The 26,854-nt window shown below is 39.8% G+C and overlaps 1 protein-coding gene across 1 annotated transcript in view; it reads left to right on the top strand.

Annotated features, from left to right (window-relative positions):
* The first annotated feature begins 6,163 nt into the window (after positions 1 to 6,163).
* The window catches only part of BCL11A (B-cell CLL/lymphoma 11A), a 125,889-nt gene continuing 105,198 nt past the window's right edge, over positions 6,164 to 26,854 (top strand). The window contains exons 1-3 of the mRNA XM_017821744.1: positions 6,164 to 6,266; positions 9,993 to 10,027; positions 14,377 to 14,446. Of these exons, the coding sequence (XP_017677233.1) occupies positions 6,164 to 6,266; positions 9,993 to 10,027; positions 14,377 to 14,446 (208 nt within the window). The remainder of the gene's footprint in view (positions 6,267 to 9,992; positions 10,028 to 14,376; positions 14,447 to 26,854) is intronic.

Raw genomic sequence — 26,854 nt, 5'->3', positions numbered from 1 at the left:
TAGTTACTATTAGTATTGTTTTTCTAACATGTAAGGTGTTGTATTCTGCCTGTGTAACATTTACAGTTTTATGTGTAGCAGTGACTGAGCCATGTTACGTTTCAGAGTGCATAGAATTTTGGGACAGTTTGTTTCAAGGTAGTGCTTTTCTCCGTTGGGTGTGTTATATGAACTTTAAAACGCTTCTGTGTAGTGCCTGGGTTATAGAAGTGCCTGAAAACTAATTAAATATTGTGGTTGGAGTTCCTCTTTGGTGGGTGTCTGTGTTACCCAGATAGTATAACTCTAGTGATGTGGAATGGATGTTTAGGTTTCTTTGTTTTTTAAATTGCTAATATGTCCTGAAGGAGTAAATATTCTCTGTAGTATAAATGAGGTGATATCTGAGTATGTTTAGTCTGATAGAGGGTACTACTAATTTTATGGAGATGTGCTTTATATTTATAAACACCTAGGCTTTGCATTTTCTCATGTTGCAGTCTGTACATATTATTTTAATTTTATCTGTCAAGTTAACGGTGGTGTGATGTGTTTTATAAATCACCTATGGGAGACCACGTGTTTGATGGACTTCTGAAGTTCAATACTCTACTTATTCTTGCTTAAAAGAAGCTGTCTACGATCCTCATTACAATCCTGCTGTTGTGTCTTACCCCCTTTCCACTCCGGTTTGTTCAGCTGCTGCCCCTGAATTCCGTAGGGGATATTTGCTTGCAAATTCCTGTCCCTTTGCAGTAGAAAGTGGCAATCTTGTCCTTTATTTTTTCCCCCCAACAAACTGTTCTTGTCTTTTCAAGGTGGGCTAACTACCTTTTTACCTGTGAATTGTTTAGGATAATCTATGTTTTCACTGCTAGATAAATCAGTTCTGATCGTGTGGCAATTCAAGATGGTCTAACCTGGGTGTGACTTGTCTCCTCTCTTGAATAGTCCGTGCTAATTAGTGTTGAGCCGGCTCTGTTTCCTAATTGTCCAAATCCACGCGGGCTCCAAACTGCTGCTGTTGGTGCAAGGGAGCAGCAGAACCACAAACACGTTTTTGGAAGCGCAGTTCTGTGTGATGTGTGTTGTGCCTGTCCTTGAGCACACCTGTAAATGCACAGATGACTGTTAATTAATTCTTGTCAAGTAATTCACTTGTCTGTGCTAGAGACGTAACTTGGAGGTTTTCTTATGGGGGTGAACACAACGACTGGCTTTATAGGACCAACTCTTCTCCGTAGGCAGATGCACTTTAATATTACCACAGTCAAAAATTTTCGGGATGCCTGTGTCACTTGGCTTGTTCAGCTTAGAGAAGAAGAGGCTGAGGGGAGGAAAAGTTGTGATATTTTAATATTTTCTTCATTTTACAGTGCTTTTGCAGATATGTTGTAATCCATAAAAAAAGACAGATTTGTCCAGAAATATATTTATAATCTTTTATTTGGAAAAGTGCTTCACAGATCTTATCACATTTAAATGTTTTAACATATAATGATAACATTTTAATAATTAAAGAAGGGTGGAACTTTAGAACAGATTTTTGAAGGCAGCTTTGGAGGAATTTGAGGAATATGCCTGAAAAGTTATATACCAACTATTGGAACTGAACCTTTCTGCTTCAACATAAGAAACCTGACTCGAGAGGTGTGATATTAAAATACTACCCACATCACAGAAACTTATCAGAAAAACAGCTTATTTCAGCTTTGTATTTATGCAGAGGATCTTATCTATGTAATGTACTATATTTCACTAGAGAGATTTCTGTCAGCAGTAATTCATATATATATATATATATTTAGGCTGTGAATATCAACTATGAAATTCAGTTCTGGAAAGCTGCATTTTGTAGTAAATGCTCTCAAGACTCACCAATCTATCACGTTGTGTGGGAGATCTATGCTGAGACATAACACTGAACAGCAGAAGGTGGGGTTACTGAAGATGGATTTCAGATGGGTGGATTTAAACAAGTACCTTGTTGTGGGTTTGGTTTTCTCTGTATTTTTGAACTTTATCAATTTACTTAAGGGCTGTAGTTCTACAGATATTGGTAACCTTACAAGCTGCTGATAAATGTAAATGCATAAAGCACTCATGTTTTAAGCTAGGGTGAAAACCAAGCTTTTTCCTTGGAGGGCATCCCTTTGGGTCTGTGCTGTTACACTGGGTCTTCCTAGGCTGGCTTGCTCCTAATGGCCATTAGCTCCTCATATGGCCCATTCCAGTGGATTCCTTCCTTAACTGCAGTCACTTGGGAGGATTTCAACTCGCCACTGGAGGACCAGCCAGCAAAACAATACCTCTGCTTCGCTTTCCCAGGGGAGTCCTTAATGCTTAGCACGAAAAAAGTTGCAGCTCTTCACCTGTCCAGCAATGAAAGGCTCGACTTGGACTTGCACAGGCTTGTAGGGCAGGTGCAGTGGCACCAGGAGATGGACGGTCACTCCCTTGTTTCCCTTCAATTGAAGCCACGATTAATGATGGTGTTACCAGCTCCTAGAACAGGTTAGTTAATGGGAACTAACTGTGAGCTCGCTGAAGCAGCACTAATCTCACTGAAGTGTCTGCCTTTGATCCGCTCGTTCTCTCTCAGCAAGAGAGAAATAGCCACGGGACAGGAGTGCTTCGTTTGCAATCGTGTTAATTTTGCTTTAGGTTTGTCTTTAGCTGCTGGAGATTAATGAATCAAAATGGTGTTTAAATTTACAACCAGTTCTCTTCTGATCGCTTGGCAGTATTATTTCTGGTTGTGTTCTACTTTGATTGCCTGAGCTGGGTCATCCAGAGGACTCTGCTGTTCTGCCATCTGAGGGGTGGGGTACAGCCACAAACGTCTGGGAAACAGGGAGGCAGCAGAGGGTGTCGAGGATCTTTTGCTTTTCCAGCCATTTCCAAAGCTGTGTATTTGTTGCACCCACGTCCAAATCCATCGTCTGCCTTTCCTCTGGGCTCATTTTTGCCCCTACAACAATCTTCTCTGACCTCTGATTCCACCAACATGCCTCAGATGTGGGGGACAGTATGTTTGGGATACTCATTTAATGGGAAGTGAAGACAGGACCCGTGATGCTTGACAGTTTAACATCAGCAGGGTCTGCTAACATTTGGATAAGCAGGTGGCACAGGAAATCCTAGGTTTGACTATAAGGAGAAACCTTGGGTGGTGAAGTGTTTGAATCTCCCATAGGCAACCTAAATAGATAGGTTCTGTAAAGATTTGATTTGAACTCTACCCTCCAAAAAAGGCATTATGTGCATGAAATTCTTTGCTGTTGCAGCTTACCTTTAATGAGTTTCCCTCCGGGGAGGAAAATGGAGTGAAAGGTGCACTTGTAATTTAAGATTATTTTTCTAGAACAAGAACAGTGATCTCTGCTGGCTACACCTGAAAAAGAAAAGAAAAATATTACGTAGTAGGTGTTGGGTCAGAAAATCTCTTGGGTCAGAAATAGTCGCCAGGAAGATATTGTCCAAATTTACTGGGGTATACCCCTTGTAGCTTTTTTTTTTTTCCTTACCATACTACCTTCATTTTACAGGTAATATTTATTTTACAGGGGTACTGAAGAGGTGTAACTTATTATTGTTGAAAAACAGTTTTCTCTGATCTGAATGGAGATTTCTACAGATAAATTACTTAATGAACAGTTTTACTTAGAGAATACACACATATTTTTTTTTTCTTGATAGAGGAAGAGAACAAACCTGTTTAATATTTGGATTTTTCTTCTATGATGGGGACCCAAGTCCTTGGGCAGCTGATGGTGTGTGACATGGGTTTTCTAGTTCCATTATAGTTGGAACGTGGCTGTGAGCCTGTTTCTGAGCATTAAAGCCTGATGCTAATACCTCTGATGCACTGTCTCTCATCATGTTGAGGAGTCTTCCTTGGCATGAATTCATTAGTTTCATGCAGAGATCGTATATAATTCTGATTGCAGCTTGCAGGGAAACTTTGAAGAGGGGAGTGGATACTGGTAATTACTGAAACACCTCCGTTCTGTGTGTGAACAGGGAGAAATTTTCATATCCCTTAACCTTGGAGTAAAACCTCGTTGAAGTTTTTATTTTTCCTTGCCTTTTTGTGTGATAGTGTTAGAGGTTCAACTCCTGTCAAAAAAAGAGTGAATTTGATTATGAACTTGAGCCCACAGCAAGGAACTCCCAACTGACCACCTTCATCCTGTGCTTGAGGAGGCAGAGTTTCACCTCTTCAGCTGCCAAGGTTTTTGGGGAGGTTGTGTAGGTGTGCTTCGTTTCCACCAGTTCTTGAAATTGCCCACTGTTTGAAGGGAAGCAAAACTAACAGAAAGCAATTAATAAATCATTCTGCTCCTGTGTAAAACACAAATTTTACTGATCCTTTTGATAATTGTTCCCAGGACCTATTTTCCCACGGTGTGTGTTTCCCATATTATTTATAGTGAAATGAGGAGGGAGAAAATGGAGGGTGAAGACACAGTATTGATTTTCTCTGTGAACTTACTTCTGTTTTGGGCTTCCCATTAATATTAGGTGTATTTGTGGTGTTTTTCCTGGGTAATTATGAAGGGGCAACTTATGGGGATTACTTGAACCATATTACAGAATGATGAAGGGATAAGAGCTTAGAAAAAATAGTGTAACATAAATACTGGTTTGGCTTTTCTGCTGCACTTAGACCTCCAAATTTCGAGGGGGAAAAATATTTAAACTTAACCAAAGGTACTGCCATATTCTTCTGAAGGAAAAGTATAATTTACAGTGGCTGGAGAGGAACAGGAAAAGAGGAGCAACAGACAATAACTAGAGCTTAACTTCTGTAAGAGGGTTTTCTGATTTTGGCACTTGTATCCAGTTTGGTGCATTGTTCACAGGGCTTCTTTGAAGTTGATTAAGTAAACCACAGGTAATTGTTCTTTTTTGTTTGAAGAGTTGTCTCATCAGGGAATTGGTAGGCGCAAGGGAAGCACGGAAATGATGCTGATTTTCTCATAACTAAGTCTTTAAAAAACCCAAAAATTAAGGGGGAAAAAAAAAGAGATGAAGCAAAGGAGAGAGCGACGAGTAATGGGCTGAAAAACTGGCAAATAAACATATAGGACAAAATCAATATTTCATACAAATATGCAAGTGCTTCCATTCACATTAAATTTTTTAACACATCTGTTACGTATTCTCTCAGGTAAAAATTGGGTGAGAGAACAGAAAGCAAGAGACAAACAAATGAACAGTGGAAAAGATGTGTGTGATGTGCATGAAAACTGCTTGTTAATAAGGCAGTTCAAGGGCTGCCATCAGGAATGCAGCACCTGGGATGGATATTCCAGTGGGTGGGAGAAACGCCGAAATATTTTTGAGCCCCTCAAAAATCAGGGTTCAATCTTGGGTGCATCAAATCTACTAAAATACAAAGGGTTTCTAGGTGGTTTAAACACAACTCACTCCTGTTTAAAGTTTTCTTTATGCTGTAAGAAAAGAAGAAAATGGCAGTTGTGCAAATAAGCCCACAGTCTATATGAGCTCACAAATTCTTACTGGTAATCCAGCAGTCACATTTCTGTCTTTATTGTACTTCCATCCACCTGGTTTTTCTTAAATAATATATATTTGATCCTTTTTCTGTTAACTTCCAGACTAAAGTGAAATTTTTATTTTTTGCTTGCTGTTTGCAGCAGTGTAATAAAGGGGTTGTGTTCACAGGGAAGAATGTGAAGATTTCAGATGGTACTGGGTTCTTGTTTTCTGGGATTATTGGAGATTGATTCACTAGGAATTTGTTGCCAGATAAGTTTTCCATCTTTAAAGCACCCTGTTTTCCCTGAGGAGCTCTTATTTAATTGATGATAACTAGATATAGTAACTGCTTTCTGACTCAGTTCACCCCTCAAAGAGAAAGTCTCTAGGTGTTCTTTGCTATTTTGTACAGGAGTACTTAATTATTCCAGAGATTTAAGAAACAATGCTACCTTATGCAAGGTTGCTTTTAATTATGCTCTTCTCATCTGCCAGACTTTGGGGATATTTTACCATAGTGTGAAGCCAGGGAGAAGCAGGAGTTCAAATTTGTACTTTAGTCTTTGCAGAGTGCTGGTTGTTTGCACAGGTGATTCAGCAAAGTAAAGCTAAGAATTAAAGTTACCCAGCTAAAACCATACACATCTTGAGAAATGATTTTGGTCACATTGACGTGGCCATGACAACACACAAAAATTTGGAAATGGAGGGGAATGTTCAGTCCCAGCTGTTGGGAAGTGGAGGGAATAACTGTGAATTTGATACTTGGCACATCTGTGCAAGTATCCTTTTTGTTGAACTGCTCGTTCCTCCCCCCTGAGGGATGACCAGAAAATTCTTGTATTTCTGTGGACTGTTGTGTGATGCATTTGAGTAATAAAACTGAATATGCTCTGTCTGGATTAATACAACTGGTTGCTGTAATTGCAGAAAGCAACGGGTTTCTGTTAAACTGAGCTTGCTGGAACCATCATCTTAACACTTGAGTTAGATTTCGGTGACTGAAACACTGTGTTTGTCCCTCTTCAGTGTGAGGCTCTTGAAATTATTGATTCCTGTATAAACTTTAGGCTCCAGCAGGGATTTGTAGTGGGTGTGTGATCCTTCCACACGTTTCACCCTGTGTGAAGGGGACTCTGCTGTGACTCTCCACGAGCTCTAACCCGGTTTCTTTTCCGTGTGCCCCTCTTGGCTATGCCATGTATCTTCCAGGTCCCCTGCCTGAGGAGCACAGTTAGGGAAGAGCTCAGCTCTGAAGCTCTGAGAGCTTCTGGCAACAAAACCACGGTGATCCCACTGTGTGAGAATTGTCCTCGGTGTGGCACCAACACGAGCGCAACTGTATCTATGGATTGTCTGGTTTTGCTTTAGGATTTCTTTCAGTGCCCACAGTTTCTTGAGGCAACGACCAGGAAGTAAAATTAATTTTTTGAGGCATAAATAATGTGATGAGGCATTAAGGTGTTTACGTGGTGTGTGTGTTCTCCACCTCTCATTAGTCATGGCTGTGGAAGAACCTAGTTGCCAAATATTTGATTCATAACCAGGCTGTGCAAATCTTGTTATCACGTAACAGTATGAGGTAGAACGTAAATTCTGAGTTGAGGTCTCTCCTAAAGGCTGGGTCTGAGGTGATAACTGTTATCCTGCAGCTCAGCATCTCGGTATTTATTTTTACTCATGTAGAAATCATCTGTATTTTTCACTAACGTGCCTAGACTGCTATACCTCTGTCCTGGGACTGCAACTTCATAGATTGATTATTTTTTTTCCCTTCTTTAAACTACATATGAATTCATTTCGTTTATCCTTTCATGTAGCCCATCAATGAGGCACGTAGGAAGATAAAAGTATTAATTACCTGCAACTATGAAGACTGAGAGTAAAGAGGTTTTCATATTGCTGGTTTCATACTGTAATTAGCAGCATCCAAGAGTGCAGAACTTGAAAAAGATTAGAAAAGAAACCTCAGTGCTCTTCAGCCTTTGCCTTCAGCCCTGCAGCTTTCCAAAAAGTATACAGTAGATTTTCAGTCTAGTGGATATTTCTTAGCTGGCAACAGATAAAAGCCTTCAGCTTCCTGGGAGAGGACCAGAGCATGGAAAAAGCTGGTTGCATAGTCACTGGTGGAATCCCTTTAATACTGGCTGGGTGATCTTGAGAATTTTTAAAATAACAGTGAGGAGAATCTAATTTCAGTGAAGCAGAGTTCACTCTTGATAAAGGGCCTTCCAGAAACTCGTTCTTTGTAACTATAGAAACTCCTAAATTTTCTAATCTTTGATGGAGAATGAGAACAGACTTTGCTGAGTTCTCAGTAAATCCCAGAGCTGATAGTGAATGCTTAACACACTGAATATAGTAGGAAAGAGGCTCTTTGGAACTTGCTTCCAGTAAAACATTCTCTAAATCAGAGTAATATCCTCACTAAGCTGCTTAATAATGAAAACGGTGGTCAGAGGAATGTAGTGGTGAATGTCCTTGGAGGTGGGGAGAAAAAGGCTGGAGCAATGTAAGTTAAATTTCTGCAGTGAGTGATTATTATCTCTGATCACAGCCCTCTTTTAGGAAATCAGAATCAAAACCAAGTGTACTTCTTTTGCACTTAAAGAAGGAAACAAAACTTGTGGTAGCACTGAACAGGAGTGGAAACAATACAGACTGAGTGCTAGGGAGCCAAATAAAAACCTGTATAATGGAAGGAAGATGAAAGACTACTTTAAATCTACTACTTTTAAATCATAAATCTCTGATTTAAAGATAAGTGTGTGGTGAAAGTCTCTAAAACAGTGAGCACTACTTAAATTTGAACAGGATTTGGTATGGAGTCAAATTCAGGTGGAAGTGGTACATCTTGAACCCAAACTAGTTCTTCCAATTCTGATAGAAAACTTGTTGCTTCTCCTTTAGCTTTTGTCAAATGTGAAGGAAAAATAAAAAAAGTGGAGTGGTGGGGAAGACTTTTTTGAGGGTGCTTTTGAGTTTTCATGTAAGGGGATCTTTGTTTATTTTGGAACCTTCCCCTCCTGTAGGTAACATGCTTCGGAATGTTTGTAAAGGAATTTAGGCAGCAAAACAGGGTTTAAAAATACCACTGTGAGCTAAGTCATATCACCCTAAAGTAAATAATGAGTGATAAAGCACGACAAGGTATTCAGAGTGACTGTTCCTAAACAGTACATTTAAACAGTTGGTTTCCTGTTCTTCGTGTTGCTGATTTTACAGACCTTGTCTCTGGAAAAACTGTGAGCCGGAGAAAATCTGCACACGTCATCAAACTCGCACAGCTTAATTGCAGCCACCTCCAGAACCTCTGTGAAGACTGGAATTTTTAAATGGGCAAGGCCCCTGCCAGGGGTGAATGCCACTAATCCAACGTATGAAAATTTGGTTTGCAGCAATATTGCTTGAGAACGCTGAAGTAGTGGAGAGGAGGCTCATCAAAGAGGGAAGAATAGAATGTGAATGCAGTCTCTTAACGTTTTTCAAGGAGCTGCATGGGTAGTTTAGACACACCATGATTCTTTTATTTAAGATGATTAAGCATTAATAGGAGATATGTGGCTAAATACCCATGCAGGTCTTTTATAATCCAAATATCATATTTTCACAAGCCCCGGTGACTCCAATAAGCACTTGAAACCCAGGAACTCAGTGCTGTTAGAGAACTTGTCCAACGGTGCAAAAGCAAAACCTGAAATTTGAAATCACTCAAACTGTTTTTTTCACTAATGCAGAAAGAATCTTTCTTTCTCTCATGAAAGACTTCTATTTTTTCAGGAGTATACAGCAGAACTTTATCGTATTTTTGCTTTTACAGCTGTAAATTACCTTTGTTTTCATTTTTTTTAACTTCTTTATTTGGACAGGTAAAAGGTTTTCTCCCAGGTTTGGTCTGAGATTTCTCCCCAGGCTGTAATTCCAATTGTTATTTTGTGCTGCTGTCTCAACACTTGTGTGCTTTTTTCAGATGAACGAGATATTTTGCCATTGTCATGACTGTTGTGTATTGTTAATTAAACACCAATGCAATTAAGCACCTTTGTCTTTCAGGGAAGGAGGCTACACTTTCATTTAATATTTAGTTATTATGTAGGTTGAAGAGTGTACTCATCTCTGTTTTCCAGGATCACACAGGTGCAAGGATGTGCCTCTCAGCTGAGAAACAGAACCCGTGATATGGACTAAGATTCATAAACCAGGACTTAAGTCAGTGCTAACTCTCAGTGAGAGATTGGGGCTGGCACTGCTCTCTGCAGGTGACTTGCTCACATAATATTTATCTCTTTAAGCCTGTCAGTCCCTCAGACAGTCCCTGAGGTCAGGGCACACTCAGCCTCTGTGCAGCTCTTCTGCTTTTGCTGCCCAAGATGTGGGTGAGAAAAACCATGAACTGGTGTCTGCCTGGTGCCTTCTACCATGTCATTTGTCTCTTTTGGAAATACCTTACTTGATACATTCTATGATTTCATTTGTGGGTTTCTTCCCTTTTTGTTTTTCAGGCTGAGATAACAGCCCTCTGGAAGAGCTGGAAAATACACAAGTAAGTTTTTAATCTTTTTTGTTTGTTTTTTTTTTCTTCCTCCTCTGAGTCACCTTTCAGAAGAGACGTCATTCACTGCTGTCTAGAGAGCTCAGAGGAGCTTCCTAACACTGCAATTTAAATTGCTTAAGATCAGGTGGTGAGTTTTTCAGAGTCTTGGAAGAATCTTGGAAGAATTTCAAGGTGTGTTTCAGGTTTCACTGCAGTGAAAGTGCATCCAAACTTTCCATCAGCATCAGTACGAAAGCCTTGAGGTTTGGGTGGGGAATCTAGAGAAATATGTATTTGGTTTTTGTATTAGCCCTTGTGTATCTAGAGGCAGAAGAGTAACAGAGTCTATTTTTAATTGACCTTAATATCATGTTTTGGCCAGCATGTGCAGTTACAGATGGCAGGTGATCTGGATTTGGGTTGTGCCTTCAGCAGGGGCAAACAAGCACAGAGCTTGTGCAGACACCTGTGTAGCTTTCCATCCATTAATATGAGTTTTAATTTTTACAAAGTGTGTACCTCTTGTCTGAAAATTTATCGTGGCAGATGTTCTCCTCCCAAAGCGCATTTTTTTCTGCTGCCCCCTTAACCAAAAAAAAAACCCCTCTCCATAATCTTTTAAAAAGAATAATGAACAAAGGATTCACCCGTTGTCTGTAGGGAACTGAATGTAATACTTGCCATCCAGAGGGTTGATTTTTCCTGGGGAAAAATACAGGCTACTACTCCCTCTCCTGGCCTCACAGGGGAAATATATGGAATAGTCAAAAGGGGGCATTCTTGCTTTTTCAGACAAATGAAAAATAAGTCATAAAATAAGTGCATAGTTAGACCTGTCATTTAGGTAGAGCAGGAATTGCTCAAGCTGACAGTCTTCAGCCAAAGCAAATATAGCAGATGGAATATTAAATATCAGAAGTGATTTGCAGACTAATTTAATCTCTTGCTTTGTGGACAGAGGTTTTATCTACCTCACCTAAGGTTTACCCAAAGCTTTTATTAATTGATGAAAATGCCCATTGCACAGTTGCACGTGCTCTTTCTGTGTATAAGAATATATATATCCCCTCCCATTGTCAGTTAAATCTCACAGAACAGTTCTTTATATCTGTGAAAATACAAATGTGACAGTCCTGCCAGTCTGCATAAGGATTTGCTGCGACTGATTTTGCATTTTGAGCTTTTTTGCACTTTGGGCATATCTGGAGTTGCCAAGTAATGGTTGAACAAGCTGTGTACTATCATAAAAATCTCTTGAAAGGGCAAATCCTTATGTACAGCCAGTCTGGATGTACCTGGAGAAATTCCTGATGTCTTGTGTAGCCCTTTCTCATGGAAACAAGAGCAAATCCAGCTCTGACTGTGCAAATAGAGAATGATGTTGGTTTTAAGCTTCTGTGTTAAGAGATGTCAACAAAGGTGTTCACTTCTCAGTTTACCTGAGCACTTATAGATTAAACCTGTTCACAAACACATTCAAACTAGTGCTGATAACTTCTGTTTATAATAAAATTTTACTCTGCTCTCAGGTATTTCTAATACTTTTATTTGCTCTGGTGTTAGGGTACTTATGATTAGGTAAAGGCTTCCTATACATCATAATTAATATGGTTTCCCATTAATATTCTGGATCAACCTGGGGAAATCAAACTTATGACCTGGATTTTTAAAAAAAAAATCACATCTGAAGCTACATATTGTGTTCTCTTGCCTAAAGAATCATTTTCTTTGTAATTCAGTTTACCTAGCTAATGCAAATAAAAAATTGCTTCTGCCCTAACATTACAGAATATTTTAGCTACCATGTTTTAAAAAGATGCTGCTTTTTCAACCAGTATTGTTTTTTTACAGTGCAACATCTAATTTAAGTGCAGTGTTAGGGTCGGGATAAAGATGTTTCTCATCTTGAAGGTATAATTAGAACACACCAGCACAACAAGCAGGTTCAGGGGTCAGATCTTTTAAAGCTTTAGAGCAGATGTAGAGAGGGCCATAAAATATTTTAGTTTTCAAACAAAAAGTACCCATGATCTATCTTCATCACCTATTACCTCCCTTGGTCATTTATACTTGGGGAAAGCAGGTGCAAGGCACTACCAGATACTCACTCAAAAGTTATAAGCAACCACTAAGCTGCAGAGGAATAGGCAGGGTTTACACTGACAGTTTTCCCATGGTAGTGGAAGGAAAATATTGGCCTCAAGCACTTGCTTCCCAGCTCCTCATATCTCTACTTAGCCAGGGTGGGAGGTTAATTTGGAGTTAACTATTTGCATCAAATACTCGAGTTTGTTATGCTTAAATCTGCTAATGTAGACATATCCTTACAGAGACTGGGTATTTGGAAAAGATTAAGTTGAAATGAAAGGAAGGAATAGAAGAAAGGACTACAGAAAAGCAGTTGTAAGTGTAAGGAAGAAGGGATACTAAATATAACCTGTACTCATTGTCAACTTGAAAATAAAACATGGAGAGGTAAAAGAATTGCAATTAATCCCTTATGCAAAACAATGGCAAAAGGATTAAAAAAAAAAAAAAAGGTTAAAAGATGGAGAGAAAACAGAAACAAAATGGTCAGTCTGCTCCTTAGGTGACTGACTACACATTTATTGGGATTCTGCCTGCAAACATATTCTTCCCTACATGTACTGTGACCATTTTTAGGATTGCTGACTGAGGCAGGGTGTGGGGGTGTGTAACTCTTCCCTTTCCTCCTGTTTTGTACTGCTTTGCACCACGTGGAGCTCCTTAGGGTCAACTGCAGCAGGATTTAAAAAGACAGGTTGCCATTCTGTTTTGGGATAGATAATGCCCAAATGCATATTTTGAGCAAGTTTGTAGGTCTCTGAAGATAGGTGGTAAGTTATTACTAATACTTTTTTGTTAGGAATCTATTATTAGTGGTATGTTGGAAGATAAAATGCTGTAGTAGAAATGTGGTTTTATACAGAATTTGTTTAGTGGTATGTTTGTGTAGGTGGGAAGGAGTGTAAGATACTTGACTGTAAAACTTGGGGGGAAAAAAGCCAAAAAACCAACTATGAGTTATCTTCATGTTCCATAAAGTAGAAATCAGGCAATGAATTACTTATAGGCTACTCCAAAAATGTCTGTATGAGAATAAAGGAAATTATTCTCAAACTTGTCTGTTGCAAGTCAGACCTGATTTCAAAATACAGAGGAGGAGGGAAGGAACTTGCTGTGACTGTAGGAAGATATTGGACAGGCCATAAGCTGGGAGGGTAAAGGGCCATACAAACAACCAAGAATCATCATTTGTGGAATAGCATGGAGTGAGCTCTAAATCCTGGAGCTCTGCTAGCAATGATAAATTTAAGAAACCAAAGTTATTTTGGTAAGACTTTTATTGCACAACAAAAGATCTGTGTTGTTCCAAACATTGCTTAAAGCTCTGGGGAAGAAAAAACAAACAAAATCCCAACCAAAACCTGGTGAAACTGAAAAGTATCTAAAACTCCACAGCACTAGGAAGGATATAACAGCAATCAAGTGTTGCATAAACACAGGGACAGGAACAAACTTGGATATGAAATAAGTGATCTGAGGATGTGCTACAGCCTGACCCAGGCAAATGGTTTAGTGAGGGGCCCAGCTCATGTTTAACCAGATGGGTTGGTGAGAACTCAGTGTTGCACCTGCCTGGTCCTTTAGCTGATTTCATAGGGAAGTTGTCAGGATGATGTTTGTTCCTGTGTTATGTCAACACCACGCTCTGGCTAATCCAGGTGAGGGACACAAGTGTGATTCCTTTAATGTTAATGAAGTCTGTGTCTGTCCACTTTTAGAGGAAACTGGATACACATCACTGCTAACATTTTCCTATTTTAACTTGAGCCAACAATGAGGCTCTTTCAGGGTTTCTTTTAGAGTCTTTTCAGCTTGTGGTAATTTTAAGGTTCCAACAGAAGCTTCAGATGCCTGACTCTTACTTGTCTTAACCTCTCTTTGGACAGTACAAGGGAAAACTTTCCTCAGCAGTGTAATGGACTTCAGCTTAAGTAAGAACCAGCATGAGAGGTTTCAGTACTGAATTTGAACTTGATTATGTACAAGGTTCAAATTTGGCATCAAAACTGTCAAGATTTGCATGTCAATTTGGCTGTGAGTTTCCACATGGGCTGCTGGACGTACTTCGTTTGAAACTATGCTTCTGTAGACTTTGTTTTCATTTAAAGGCAGGGGGAATCAAAGGTCCTTGAGAGGAAAAGCCAGGGAGCTCTTAAAGTCAACTTTGAGCTTGTCCCTGCAGCAGATGTAGTGCAAAATTTTATTAGAGACAGAACTTTATTAGGAGAATTGAGAAGTTAAGCTGATCTGTTCTTCAAACTCCCCCACAGAAACCGCTCACCCGATTTCACAAGAACACGAACAGAAGCCAAAATTTCGTGATCAAGCATCTACTTGCAGGTAAGAGCAAAACTCCAAAGGATTCTTGGCATTTGGCAAAATGCAGACCAAGTTCTGGATCTCTTGGCTTAGCTTTGTCTTCAAATATTAATGCAAGTGTTATATTAAGAAACCAAGCAGTGAAGTGCTTTTGGAGGCAGTGCTGGGTGGCAAGAAAAAGTAAATCAGAGCAGAATGATAAATAATGTGTTGGGCTCTGAAAGGAGAGGTGTCATCTTGTTCCTGACACACTGTCGAGATGATGTTTTACTGCTTTGACTTTGTGTGTTGGAGAACACACAACAGTGACTGAGTAAGTGGTTTTATAGGGAATCTCACCCATGTTACAATAAACGGAGCTCAGAGATAACATATCTTTTTGTGCTTTTACGCTTTTTGGGATGATAACTGTGAAAAATTACCTAGTGAGGGTTAGCAAGCTGTACCTGTGGCCATTTTCTCATGACCCCTGAGTGATAAAGTTTACTATCTTGGATCATGATGTGTTGTCAAATGACAGGTTTGCCTGTCTGGCCAACGGAAAGTAATTGAGGAGTGTTATGGTTTTACAATCTGTGTTTCACCAAATTTGTAGCTTTTTGAGCTGTTAGACCTGAACAAAATAGGTCAATGTTGACAGAATAAGGTTGGCTCTCACTTTTCTTCAGTTTTTGACTAGTTCTGTGTGTCTCTTACCTGAAAGCAGCATGTGGGAAGCAGAGTTTTCTGGAGGTATTGCTGTTATAATTTCACTTACAGCTCAAGATTTTTTTTTTTTCGTGTTATGGCACAGTGGGCTTTTTTGGTCACTATTCTAAAATCTGCACCTTGAATTCCCAAATCTGCATGAATTTAAATGAGTAATCTGATAGGCTCCTGTAAGTGGGGAATTGGGAAATCCCTACCAGCTGGAACTGCTTAACAGTGGAAGCTTTGCTGACCTCAGATTAGCTGTCCACAAGCCATTTATTTTTATAGGTACGAGGCCAAGAGATGAAGCAGCAAAATTGCTTCTCTTACTCTATTTCTCACCCCTTTCTCTTCAGTAGTAGCTCCCTCTGCTGCACCCACATTTTGTCCTGAAGTACATTAGTAATTGAAAAAAGCTAAAGTGTTGTGTGGGTTTTTTTTAATACTCCTTTAGATCTTGAGACAGAAGAATCTGTGTAAACAGATCCTTATGGCTGAGATAATCTGAAGCTGTTCAATACCTGCTGACTGTGGCTATTTTTAGTCACTAGATACACTGAAAATGACTATTTTTAGGTAGCTTCCTCCTCAAATACCTTTATTTGCATGAAATGTCTTATCTTGCCACTTTGAGTTTGTGTAAGTCAAATAACAAATGCGTAGCAAAGTATAAAATCAGGCTGGTTTACATCCATTACACTTTTCCAGGTAAGCTATGTCTGGAAAGAAGAAAGATTAAAGAAAAAGGGTTGGTTTGGCTACAGATGACTTTATTATATATATAGATGACTTTATTTATTTAAACTCCTGTAGGGAGAGAGACTCAACAGTGACACCAAACACTAAATGATACCTTTGTGGTGGTGCTCTGTTCAGGGGAACAACTTGTAAACAGACTTCACTGTAACCCCAGAACAACACAAGCTCTGGAAATCCTACACTTCCATGTCCTGGAGGAAACAGAGACCTGTATTTTTGCCATTGCAGACATTTAATGATCAAACACAAAGTGGGGAAAAAGCTTCCCTTTGAGATGTTGGATGAGCTGAAGAACCCCGAGATGAAAATGTGTTTTTTTCAGGTTAGATGTGGTGTAACTGTGGGAGCACAGCTGGGAGGGGATTGGAGCCCAATATGCATGAAACAGTGGAAAAAGGTGTAAATGAGCTGGAAAAATTGGGATTGGTGGAACTAGTGTGGGGACCAAATGCTTCTCCTTTGCATCAAGTACCTCAACGCCTTGGTACAGCCTCTGTGTATAAATGCTAAAGGCAAATGAAGCAATTAAAATATCGTAGGAATTAGGAACCAAAATTCCAAAGTAAATGAAGTGCTTAAATATATGCAAGAAATTAAAACATTGTTATATCAGCAGACCACATACTAGACTGAAGAAGCTTTGTAAAGGAAAACATTTATGGGAGGAAAGTATGTAATGGACAAAATTTAAGCTTAGAACCTGTGTTTGAATGTTTTGGTGTGAAAGAAAAAATGTTTTGCTACATTAGGGAAATACTTTTCTTTTTTTACTTATGTCTGATATTAAGAAAAGGTGTTGACAGGGTACTAAGGGGTGCTTTTCCCAGCCTGCAGTTATCATGGATTTTCTTAAATTAAAAAACCCCTGCAATCAAACAGCAAAAAAAAAAAAATTCCCAACTTGAAGCAACTCTGAGGGATTTGCTAACTTATTGTTTTGCCCCAAGGCAGGATCAATTTTACCTGTTATTCAAGACAGAAGTTTGTCTGACTTCCCTTTAAAAACCCTTGTGATAAAAACTAAGTCTTCCTGCTTTCATCTGTTCACATATTTGATTATCTTTACCTGATATATAGGAATTAAGCCCATTATTTTGGCTCCTCTGTGTAAAATAAGTAGTGAATGTTTGCAGCAGCCTTTTGCAGAAAATAATTCCGCTTTTGCAGAGTGGAAGGCTCTTACAGTGTCCCTTCAGGTGGGCTTTGTTACACAAAACAACTTTCCTAAAGGCAGTCAAATGTAGCACAGATAGAAAAATACAGGGTAGGTGATACTTGAAGCCAAACCCAAATGCCAGAGGAGAATCACTCGCCCTGTTTGCTTCTCAAATCTTTGTTTCTTGAGGCAAGAGTCTTTCCTCCTAAATATTGCCTGAGGGGACAGAAGTGATTTTGTGGCGAAAATGAAAGGATTCAGCTTCTCCCCAATGTGTGGGGGGGAGTTTTTCAGGGTGTGTAGCAAGTGGCTCTTTGCTGTGGTTGGACAGGGCACAATCCTGTGTATATTCCACATCCACAGTAGAGAGGGGAGGGATTGGAGAAGTTGGTTCATGAGCTACTCTGTCAAATAGCCTGAGAGACACCTTGCCTCCCCTAAGACTTCCCCATCTGAATCTCATCTATCAAAGGGAAGTCTGATATTTTCTAGGATGCCACAATTTGTGGAAATGAATGAGCTTAATTAAGCTCCTGGGAAGCTCTCACAAATGGCTGGAGATAAATATCAAATGGGGTCAATACACTGTCATGAGACTTTTGGCTTGTTACTGGATGTTCCCATCCCTTTGGGACGGCCTAGAGGGCAAGGACTTCTGAGAAGATTGGGGTCGGCCATGATTAAAGCTATATTTAGAAACTTTTTTAATTGCATGCACTTCAGGCACATTAGAGCTGCCTGATTTTTTTTTTTTTTTTTTTATGGAATAGTTTTCTGTTAGAAAACGCAGTTTAGTGGAAATCAGAATGACATAGTCCCATGAAAAAATCTGACAGAAAGGGAAAATTAACTCAATTTTTCACTGTTTTAGTAATGGGAGTGTGTCATTTGGACAATGTGTGCCTTATTGAACTATTTGACATGTTTTATGTTGGAACTCAGAGCAGAGTTGAAGTAATTGTACTGTTCTACCAAGATATGAGTTTGGGTGTACAATAGCTATTATCTACTATGCAATAATTTGTTTACAATAATTCAGATTAAAATGGAACATGTGGGTAGCCAGCACCAAATTTTTCACCAAATGTCACTGCCATAGAATGTTATTTTATTCTAATAAAATAAAAATTAGACTCTAGATTAGATTCTAATACAAATTAGAAGTGCTGAAATTTCACAGAAAATAAAGTTCTCCTCAGCTTGAGGGACACTTGGCAGAATAAAAAACAAATCCTGATATAAATCAAATCTATTGGGGATAAAAGTATTACCAGTCCTGTAAGTCTGGAATGAAAGTGGTGGTCCCAGATTTTTCTACAGGCTACATGAAACATTGGAAAGTACCCACTGAACACAAAAAGTGACCAATAATAGAAATAATAGAAATCAGAGGGCTGGGAAAAGACAATGTAGGAACACAGACTGGATAAAATGATTTGGAAAGCCAGCATCAGGGAGAACCTGGCCTGCTGTTCCTGAGGGGTGGCTGGAAAGCAGGAGAGGCATGAAGAAATAACCAAGGAGGGGGGGGGAAATATTTTAATATGAGGCCCTGGATATACCTCAACATTGTTTGTATGGATCAAGCACACCAAGAAATTTCTTTTGAGCAAAATTGAACTCTTGTGCTTACAACTTGCCTGATCACATCCCTTGCAAGGGGGGGGGCATGGAAAAATGTTCGTTGGGGTGATGGGATCAGCTGCCGGAATTGCTGCCGCAACCTGCGGTGGGTTGGTTGGCAACAAATCCATTTGCACTTATTTGGTGGGGAAGAAGGGTTCCTGCTGCCCATCAGTTTGGAGTTCACTTTGAGTGGTAGGTGAACTGCACAAGACTGAAAATCAAAGGACCAGTTCATGATTACAGTGTTAGAAAAGGAAAGTGGGAAAACACAACACAAGGTCTGAGGGGAATCTTGCGTCGGTCTCTTGTTTTAGCTCGGACTTGGGATTTCCCTTGGTACAAACAGCGAAGGATCTGCTTGCTGGGGCTGTTTCTTGAGAGGAATTCCACATCTAGGTTGGATTCCTGGTCACTTTGGACATTTGTGGCCTTGCTTCTGGCTGTCTGGTGTCAGGGAGTGTGCTGGTGTGCTGTACCTGGGGTTGTTTGGATCCCGGGTGGATTGCGCCGTGTCTGCACAGGTGAAGGGCAAAGACGACCCTGCTGAGTGGCTATTCCTGCCTTCATCTTTCAGAAACTCAGCTCCACAGTAGCAATAAACTTAGTTCAATATTTTTTAATTTTATTTTTTTAATTGGAACCAGGTTTTTTTAGCATTATGGCATATTTTTGTTTCCCCTCTCTGCAGTGTGACTTACATTCATGGCTGGAGCATTTTCAGGTGACTTCCCAACACTGACCGATGCCATCAAGTGTAGCTTGTGCCTCCAGAATCCCAACACAGTTTTCCAGTCTCTGGATGACACAGAACCATACTCTGGACCCACAAGTTAAAATTCTTAAGTGGTCTCTTTGAGGGGGAAAATTTTTTGCATTACATGAGCACACAGAGGGTTTTTTTTTATTGATATTATTTTCACATCAAAAAAACCATAGGAAAATGATATAATACAACTTAATATATGCTACTGTGTCCCATCTTGGGGGATGAATATGTCATTCCATATGCTGTAGCTAAACATAAATGAACTGTTATTAATGATTGCCATAATGTTTTCTAGCAGTTAGCTGGCTGTGATTCTAGGAATTTTTTTTCCACTGTGTTTTGAAGGGTTAGGTTATTTAAACTTACTATCAAATAGAATCGGATCAAAGTGAGCTAATTTTTCTTAAACACTAATCATTTTAAGGCTATTGAACTAAATATAGAGGCAGTTCATTAAATCATTAAAACAGCCTGCAATAATGCTCACAAAGTCATTATAGTGCTATTCCCCAGCCAGAGAGGTGGTGTTGCCTTAAGCACAGTTTAATCAAATTAGATGGTGGGCTATGTCCTGGGGTTTCTCCTATTGATATTCATTAAAAATACATGATTTATCACTAATCTCTGTAAGGTATATCCTACTCCTCCAAATGAATTTTGTAAATGTCAGGGGGAAGAAAACAGAATAGTTTATTGTTATAAGAAGTTAAGTGTGGTGTGATCACATTTACATTTGTATAATACGTAATTTAGTGATAGATGATAATTTTAATGTGCCTTTAAAATTTTTTTTGTCCTTAGTTAAAAAGTTAACAAAAACGGAAAACCCTCCGGAGTAGCCACTTTATATTTTAGTGCTGTTATAAGCGTATGAATTAACTTTAGAATTAATTATTCTGTAGATCATCATATAGTTTGCTCTTATAGACTGTCTATAAAAGTTCACTGTTTAATTTCATGTACTCCTTTCAGTACCATTTTCCATTTCTTCTTTTTGTTTGGAACTCTTCAGTATTGTGACTCCTCTGTCCTCTTTTAATTTTCTTTCAAGCATGATTTTGTTTTAAACTGGGAGGAAACGTTAATGAGGAGACCACACACAACCATTCCCCTCTGTGCTGTCACTGCTACTCATTTTGAGTGAAAATTTCTTCATTTGTGTAACAGTTTTTAATCCTGTAACACTCTGTAAATGGGGCAGATCAATTATTGTCACCCAGCACCCAAAAATGCAGCTGATTAATGGTGCAGTGAGGCTCTACCACACTTCAGACCAGGATGAAACACATTTCTGATTGCAGTGGTAATTTGGACACAATACAAGGTTAATTCCTTAAACTGGAATTTACCTGAATTATGCCAGCCCTGAAGTGCCCTGTAAATATCCATCACTTTTTTTTTTATTGCTATTTATGAATCTTTGATACCACTTGGAACCTCAGCTGAGTATCTCCAGTGGTACTTCTTGTTCTGGGAGCTTCTTGGTGTTATGTTGGGTCTTTTCTGTCCAGGAAAGAGCCACCTACTGAACCTGGTTATGGCTGCCAACAGCACTTACCTGAGGTCAGGCTTTTAAAACAAAGGATTTAAGATTTCTGGGGGAAGTGGATCCAGTTCTCAGTGCCCTGAAAATCATCTGTCAAAGCTCAGAGTTCACCCAACACTGCTTAGCTCATGCCTTTGCTATGTGGATGCAGATTAGTAAGAAACTATTTACTTGATTGTTGGGTATTAATCACGTTACCACAGAATTGCCACTTAATTGAGACTGGCTTGAATTAAAACATAACTATTATGTTGTAATTACTGAGGTGGTGTTGTAATTACTGAGAACTTCATACAACACTTGCAGTAGGAACTTCAGATGTGGTTTTAAAGCACTGTCCCGCTTGCATTTGTCAGCTGTGCCCAAAGCAATTGTCAATTAGTCTGAGGTAGATCTGGACAGATTGCTGCTGTCACGGGCTCTGCTCTTGATTTACACTGGCATGGCTGAAAGAGGAGCTTATTCCTATACCTTTTAGAAACTGGAAACATTCTTCAGGGGGGATAATTACTCTGCTGGACACTTGAATACCAGTGGCTTTGGTGTAACTGTGATCCTAGATCAGTTCAACCTTTGCTAGTTGATGCTGCTCAAGTTCCCTCTGCCTTCTGTGCTCTGGCACAGGAACTTGTCTCATGCCAACATAGGTAGGTTCAAGAACCTAAACCTGCAGAAAAGCTTTCATGTTGGCAGCTGAACTCAGAGTTTGACAAATGCCAGTTCTAGGTGCAAGGAAGAGGTCAGGGATGTACAACATGAGGAGAAAGGCAGGCTGAGAGGGGTGGGAAGGGCACAGAGCTGTACTCTGAGCTAAAGAACAATAGTGCTTTTGCTCATGATCTTATTTCCAACCATGTGTTGGGGCTATTTGGTTTGAGTTTTTTTTTCTTCATACTGAAGCACCAGCTCAGTGAGTTTCTTGAAAATCAGGGCTTTTGTTCTACACTTTCTAGCTCTCACTTTGTGAAGGAAAGCTTGAAAAAGTGTCCTAAACACTATGAGGTTCCATTGACCAACATTTCAAAAGGTACAATTCAAGTAGAAAAGATACTCTTTTCTCAACTGGCTGCTAATGTCATGCTTTAGAATCCAAGCCCCTGACACTTTTGGAATGCGAATTGTGATTGTTGTGGTTTCGAATGCCCTGGGTTGGTTAAGTGGAGCAGAGGAAGCAACTTCAGAGGGAGGTGAGTGGCACAGAGGGCTGGCAGGGGTGTAGGAGCTGGTGTAGGGTGTGAGACACTGTCTGCACGCAACCCCAGCAGAGCTGCAGGGTAGGTCTGGCAATCAGCCCATGAGCCTCAATCCTGCAAATACACATCACACACTTCACTTTATACTCGTGAGAAGCCCAGCCTGAATGAAATCCTATTAAATCGTGGGCCTAGAGCTAATTAAACATCTGCCTTTCGGTGATTTTTTTTTTTAATTGTTTTACTGAGATTACATATAGGTAAGTACACATCTATAGAATTGGTTCCATCACTTTTTTTTAAAAGGCAACACACAAAACATTTGTTGTTTTCCTATAATAAATCAGCATGATGAAGTGCTGATGAAAGACACCATCTACTTTACTTGGTTTTACTTGTTTCAAAACTTTTCAAAGCAAAGTGTGAGGTACAATAGGGCAGCTGGATATTATCCACGGGCTCTTCAGCTCCAAAGGCTTTAAGGTGAGATGTGAACAAGACTGTGCCTTAATTATTGGCAACAACTGGCTTTGCTTTTCAAAGTAATAAATGGGGGTCCTTATAAAGTCTCCTTTTAAGTAGCTAAATGTATAATCCACCCGGGATATTGTTTTAAGATTCATTTCATCTTCGGTAATTTGATGAGAGAAAGAGTTGTATTGGTCATTTCTCTTGTGTAAGAACTGTGTCTCACCTAGGGGCAAGGAACATTTATTTTCATGATTAATACCTGTGAGTTTCATGGCCTAATGAGAAAGCCCTAAATGTATTTGAAATGAAATTGCCATTTTTTTTTTCTCTGACCCTCCATTCAATTCATGTAAACACTTTGACTACGATCCTTTTCCTTGTGGGTGCAAAGATCCTGTGTCACCCACGTAGCATTTGTGTATGTAACTCCAATATTAAGGTTTGTGAACTCCAAAACAAGTCATTTGAGGTGGACACCTGTATACATTTGTATTACTTAGTACATTTCTCAAAGATGAATAGCCCTGGAATTGTGAAAGTTAATGGAATATTTTGCCCTACTTTCCCTGGTACCCATCCAAGCTGACCAAGAAATCAGTGCTAGGTTTTGCACTGCTATAGGAAGTCTATCAGTCTCTTCATTGCAACCTCCTACTTGTTGAAGTTCAGTCTGAAATGTGCATGTATCTAAAAAAAAAAATCCAGGATAAACATCTTGGAAACAGTGCAGGTAGGAATATACTGTCTCATGTCATACCTTGGCTTGAAAGTGTTCTGAGTGGATTTTAAACATCTCAATCTTCCCCCTGCCTCTAAAGGCAGCATTAGTACTTGATGATTTCACTGCAGTGTCCTCTTGCCATTCTCTTATCTTGACTCTTACATATTTTAGGTTGTCTGTATTACCTTCAAGATCCTTGGAGTGAAGGCCATGTCTTAATTCCTGAAATCCTTTATACCTTTATGGCTTTGCATAAGTACTAAAACATTCATACTGCATTTGCTGGTGTGTTTTTACATTTATTTTTTTTTTTTTTGCCTCTGGTCTCCTGCTCCTTCAAAACTGTTCCCTGAAAAAGCATCTTGTTGGGTGAGACCCAAAGAAGGGAAAGGAATGCTTTGGGGTGGGCTGGGCGAGAAGGGCATGGAACCCTCATGATAGCAAGGCAAATACTGAAGCATAAACTCACCTGTTAGAGCTACCAGCATCATCAAATATTTATCCAAGGTGCCCAGGAGCCCAGATCTAGCCAGAACTCCACTGTGTTAGGCAATTAAAATGATTGATGTCTCGATGAAAAGGCAGCATGTAGTTGATATTTTGCCTGTTTTGGTGTTGGATTGGCACGGTTTAAACGATGCCTTTGTGTTTCTGTCTTAGCCCCTGTGAATGTCAACTTGGAAAATGAGAAGTGACTGTGCCTGTTGGGTGGAGATGCCCCGAGAAAGGCTTGGAGGAGCTGGCAGGGGCACCTCTCATTCAACTCACCCGGGTGTTAGTTTGATAATAGTCTGCTTGCAACAGAGCCCATGTCCATCTGCTGAGCTGCTGCAGGTCAGAACACTCAGGAACACAGCTCTGCAGAGAATCACAGATCAATTAGGTGGGAAAAGACTGAGTGCCATGTCCAGTCTTTCCTTAAACACCTCCAGGATCTGTGACTCCACCTCCCTGGGCAGCCCATTCCGATATGTCATCACCTTTTCTGTGAAGAAATTCTTCCTGATTTCCAGCCTAAACCCTCTCCTGGTACAGCTTAAGATTCTCATTTTGTCCTATCCAAAAGAGCCACAGAAAAAAGCAGCAGCTTTATTTTATCAGAGAAGAGGAAGTGATCCTGGGAGGGTCTCTGAGGACTTTTGCCATGAGGTCAGGACCTGAGATTGGAAGTTTAGGGTGTAGGGTGGATTTCCCTTCTGGTCTCAGCATATTGACACCTGCTTCTTGTGACCTGCCACATAAGCATGGTCTGCTAGTTCCTTTTTCTCAAAAAAATAGTTTCTGCAAATAGAATAAATCATTCTTTCATGGTGGTGCAAAAAGAATAAGTGTTTAACAAACTTACTTATATTTTAGTTAGCAACTTGTGTGGTAAATTTACCATCCAGCCCCCCAAAATAAAGACTGATGTTTCCATTAATTACATGATGATTACTTTCCAAGAGGATAAATTAGCCCCTGCTGAGCTCCAGGCAGCCACAGCTACTCTGTTACCTCTGCCTGAATTCTGTACTTTAAAGCTTACTTAAATATTTCTTTCACAAAGCAGTACCTGTCTGAAGGCTCCTAGACATAACCACAGACATGTATTATTTCAGTAGAATCCCTGCCTTCTGGGCAAGTCTGAATCACTTCCTTTGTTGTATTTATCAGAGATAAAAAGTAAACAAGCTCACAGAACTTCTCGGATTTCCCTACAGGTTGTAACATCACATGTGTGTGCACATCTGAATGCACAAACCCAGGAGGTGAGATCAACTTTTAAAGCATCTGTCTCTTAGGTCGATAAATCAGATCTTTCTCTGTGAATCTGACATTGTCCTGACTTTATTGTCCAGGGGATTTTGAAAGAGTGTATAGATACTATGAGCTTATTGGCTTATAGTGGTTTTCCCACTAATTCTTTCTCACTAATTTCACTAAATTCCATTCAATAAATTCCACATTCATGTGTGCATCTGATATTTATGGTGCGTGTGAAGATATCTGCCATTTCAGTGAGAAAGATGCAGCCCTAGTCATGTAAATAAAAACTTATCTGTTCAAAGCACTACTTAGGAGTGCACGATTTGAGAAAGGAAACAATCTCTGTAAGTGGTGTCTGGTTTTAGTTCTCAGACTAGGTAGGTTTTGGCTGCTGCACATCTTTGTTCCTCTCTTTCATCCATTGTTCTTTCTACCACTAGTCTCTCCCTGTTCTCAGTGCCTTCCCAGATGTTCCCCAGCCTGGAATGGCTTGCCTGTCATTGCTGTTCATAACTTAGCAATTTGGTTTGACCTTTTGATGTGTGTGGGTCTAGTGACGCTGTGGTGGAGATGAATTTTCTTGGTAATGGAAAACTTATTTTCCGAAGCTACATTTTCATGGTTGTTATGGTAGTGAAAGATTACCTGTTGAGTTCTCAGAAGTTGAAGGAGTCATAATAATGAAGAGACTTGAATATGATGAGGTCAGTAGTTCCATTCCTGTTTTACTTCACAATCTCTTGTCTGTGTTCACAGCTCCTTTTTGTTGCTTTGCTTGCATTTCATGTGTCTCATCTTTACTCATCCTGACTTTGATATTACTTGACATGCCTGGCCAGCATACAGCATCTGCTGTTTTCCACACTCAGGCCTCTACCCTGGAATAGTGGAAAGAAGAAGTCCTTTTTAATGACCTGTCCCTCAGGATTTGATTGTCTTATGTATGACTTCATACTTGCTCAATTCACACAGTAATTACACAGTTCCTGGGGAGCAGGTTCTGAGTTGCTGTCTCTTTTAGCCATCCTGAGAGAAAGATGGATACAAACACTTATAAAACTCTTGGTCCTGTAGGGTTTGTTCTCAGTTCTTTCCAACTCAGCCTTGAGAGTAGCATCCTGAGCTTATTACAGCCTCACTTCTATTTTTTTCTATATTTAAAGATCTTATTTATGCACAGTATCTTCATGCTGCCATACTGCTGTCAGAAGCTAAGTATGATCCTCTTATTAATTTCTTTAATTGCCTGTGTTTTCAAACTGTAGTATAGTCATTCTTGGATCACAAGGTGAAAGTATTTTGGGTACTTGTGTATTGAACTGGATCTGAGTTGTACTGACCTGTCACTGTTGTGTGTGAGCCAATTGTAAGCTTCTGAAAGTGTAGTTCTGTTACCTCTGACTCCTTCTTCCATCCCTGGACTACATGTAATCAGTGAATCAGTGCAGTCCAGGAGCATTTGGATGGATGCATTTTCTGACCTCAGTACTGTTCAGCTCAGGATAGAACCTAAATTCTGCTTCCCTGAACACTCCTTTTTCATGTGGCAGCATCCTGAGGTTGGTGTCCTTGTCCCCCAGTTCCTTGGGAAGGCTTTGGTGCACTGGATTATCCATGTCCATATTGCAGTTTTGCCTCTTGCTCGTACGAGCAGTTCCTCTGCACCTGAAAGGCTCAAAAGATGGTGTCAAGAAACCCAAATAACCTCTGACTCCAGCTGCATTTTTAGCTGTGGCATCTTCCCAGTTGCTTTTC

Source organism: Lepidothrix coronata, unplaced genomic scaffold (genome assembly GCF_001604755.1).
Source record: "Lepidothrix coronata isolate B3197 unplaced genomic scaffold, Lepidothrix_coronata-1.0 Scaffold92, whole genome shotgun sequence".
Classification (NCBI taxonomy): Eukaryota; Metazoa; Chordata; class Aves; order Passeriformes; family Pipridae; genus Lepidothrix; species Lepidothrix coronata.
This window is presented reverse-complemented; position numbering and strand designations above follow the sequence as displayed.